The sequence below is a fragment of the Notothenia coriiceps genome, unplaced genomic scaffold (assembly GCF_000735185.1).
Source record: "Notothenia coriiceps isolate Sejong01 unplaced genomic scaffold, NC01 NC01_scaffold00027533, whole genome shotgun sequence".
NCBI lineage: Eukaryota > Metazoa > Chordata > Actinopteri > Perciformes > Nototheniidae > Notothenia > Notothenia coriiceps.
The window spans coordinates 1-2563 of NW_011360234.1; the positions used below are offsets into that span (position 1 = coordinate 1).

The 2563-nt window shown below is 41.1% G+C and overlaps 1 protein-coding gene across 1 annotated transcript; it reads right to left on the reverse strand.

The window, feature by feature from the left end:
- Positions 1–29: 29 nt before the first annotated feature.
- LOC104957673 (wee1-like protein kinase 1-A) lies at positions 30–1790 on the reverse strand (the record flags this gene model as incomplete). The annotated part of the gene is made up of 3 exons (XM_010785328.1): positions 30–163; positions 855–1123; positions 1618–1790. Coding segments are annotated over 3 exons (576 nt in total), but the record flags the coding sequence as incomplete, so codon positions are not given.
- Positions 1791–2563: the final 773 nt, after the last annotated feature.

A 2563-nucleotide genomic window follows, 5' to 3' on the forward strand; every position in this document is an offset into this window, starting at 1 on the left:
AACAAAATTAATTATCGTGACAGGCCTACTGTCATGTGCACATGGAGGCGAAGTCCCTCCCTTTCCGGGGGACCTCCATGGGACCTGACTGGGACTGCTGCTAGTGGAGCCTCGTAGCAGTCTGCTTTCTGCACCACAATCTGGTGCTGCTGAATTGGGACTACTAAATGAGTGAGACTCAAATACCATAAGTTCAGAACAAGTTTTAGTAGTTTTTATTTTTACTTCATTTACTTTACTCAGGGTCAGAGAGGAAACCAGTTTTAAGATGTTGAAAAGTTCATTAAACATAAAAAGGCATTTCAAAGGAGTTGTGTTATTCTACATTTTGACACCAAGATTTTCAGATTTTACTGCAAATGTATATCAGTTCCAAATATCAGTTATCGGTCTCCTTGATTACTAATAATCGGTATCGGCCTTGAAAAATTGTAACTTTTTTGATATGGAAAATCTTTTTTAAATTGACAAACATCATATGTGTAATTCGTGGCACAATTCAAACGGGATCGAGAGATAATGTTTCTCTCTCCATTGACTTCAATACATAATTTTTCTGAAATAAGTTCCCATGGGTCAGAAGTAGATGGGCGGGACTTCGCCTCTCTATAGCTACAGTGTAGTTTAAATCCCAGGTCACAGGCTCCTCCTCCAACAGTGCAGCACAATAAAACAGATACAAGTAAATACAATAAAATAAAATATAATAGAAACTGTGCAAAATAGTCTATACACAGTAGTTGGAACATTGATATATATACGAGTTGCAAACAGATGAATGTTATGTAAATATAATGTTATATAAAGCCTACTTTTCACCACCATTAGTATAATCTAAACTCTAAAGTACTCACTGGGCTTGATGTCCATGTGCACCAGCGTGGTGGAGTGGATGTATTTGAGTCCCCGTGTGACCTGCAGCAGCAGATCCTTCAGCTCCAGCTCCGTCAGGTAGCTCAGCCTCCTGTAGTTTTCAGAGATGGCGTCGGACAGCGTTCCTCCGTTGCAGTACTCGTTCTGGATCAGCATGTGGTCGTCCTCCGCCCAGGCCGAGTAATACCGAACCACGTGGGGGTGCTGACCCAGAACAGCGTGAGCGTAGACTTCCCGCAGAGCGTTCTGTCTGTAAGGAGGAGGGAGCCGGAGGGTTTTAATTAAAAGGGAACATCTGGAGAACGCTTTGAAGTTAAAATGGAGGGAAATAAATAGGGTCTAGACTCTTTAGTTTTCATCCATTGCTCTGAAAGGCTTGTGGAAGATGACATAGCTTACTTAAAAAAGGTTAAAAAGGTGTCAAATGCCAACATTAAAGTTGTAAATATTTGTCTATCAATAACAGACTTTGAACACGTGTTATTAATTCAAGCATCCTAAGGAATACAAAAGAATACCAGGTCTGTTTGCATAAGAGTTGTTTTCCTTGTTTTTCCACTGATTTCCTTTCCGATTCAACATCATCCAGAAGCAGGAAATTCAAATGTTGGCAATAAAACTACTAACGATGTGAATGTGTAAATATGCAAAAGGCCTCTTAGATGACTTGGGGTGCATCACGTCCTCTTTAATGTTGATTGTCTTTGTTCCATGGTAATCTCCATGTTTGCAAAGTGAACTTACTCGTCTATGGATCCTGCCAGAGGCTTCTTGGATCTCTTGATGGCGTAGATGCAGCCGTCGAGTCTCTTCACACATTTGAACACGGCTCCGAACTCTCCACAGCCGATCTTCTCCAGCTCCAGGAACTCTGAGACGTACCGTGACATCATGTTGCTCTCCATCATGGTGATCCGCTGAGAGAAGAAAGAAAACACAAGTATTTAACATCAACGTGTTCAATATGTCACGAGAGACATTTAGCATGGGACTCAATGCCACAAACGAAAGAAGTTGTAGCGCTAAAACAAAGTTCAAGAAAAAACTTCCTGCAGAATGCAAAAAGTGCCGGATGAAGAGAAGTAAATTAACTTATTCCCAACTAAAACCCGGAAGTAAACTCCTTCCGGTTCCTTCGACAAAAAAGCAATGCAATTTCTCCCTAGGATTTAGGAAAATAGCTGGAGATAAGGTCTGTGGTTGAGACACATTTAAGAGACGGATCACGTTTTGTTCAGCCGGATAATCTCCACATGTCTACCCTACTTTTATCATTTTCTAATCATAAATCTAGTCGCCAGAAGCAAAATGCTAACGTTATGCTATAAAGGAACTACAGCAGGGTTGCTGCTTCAACGTCACGCCAACTTAAGATCCATATTCAAAACTACAGATTCAAAATGGTACAAGTTGAAGCGTTTGTTTGAACAGTCAGCAGGAGGCAGGTACTTGCTTTCAAGCAGAACACGGGGGAAAACAAACTTTACGTGTTTACGTGTAATGACGTACAACGGCCTCGACAACTTCTGTAGTCCTATTCAGCCACTTGGTAACAACCATCGTTTTTCAGACCAGTCAACTCTTCAGAAATCACCAGTCGGGTCACTGCTGATGGATTTAATGTTGTAGAACAAAACGTGATCCATCTCTTCAATGTGTGTCAACCACAGACCTTATTTCCGGATATTTT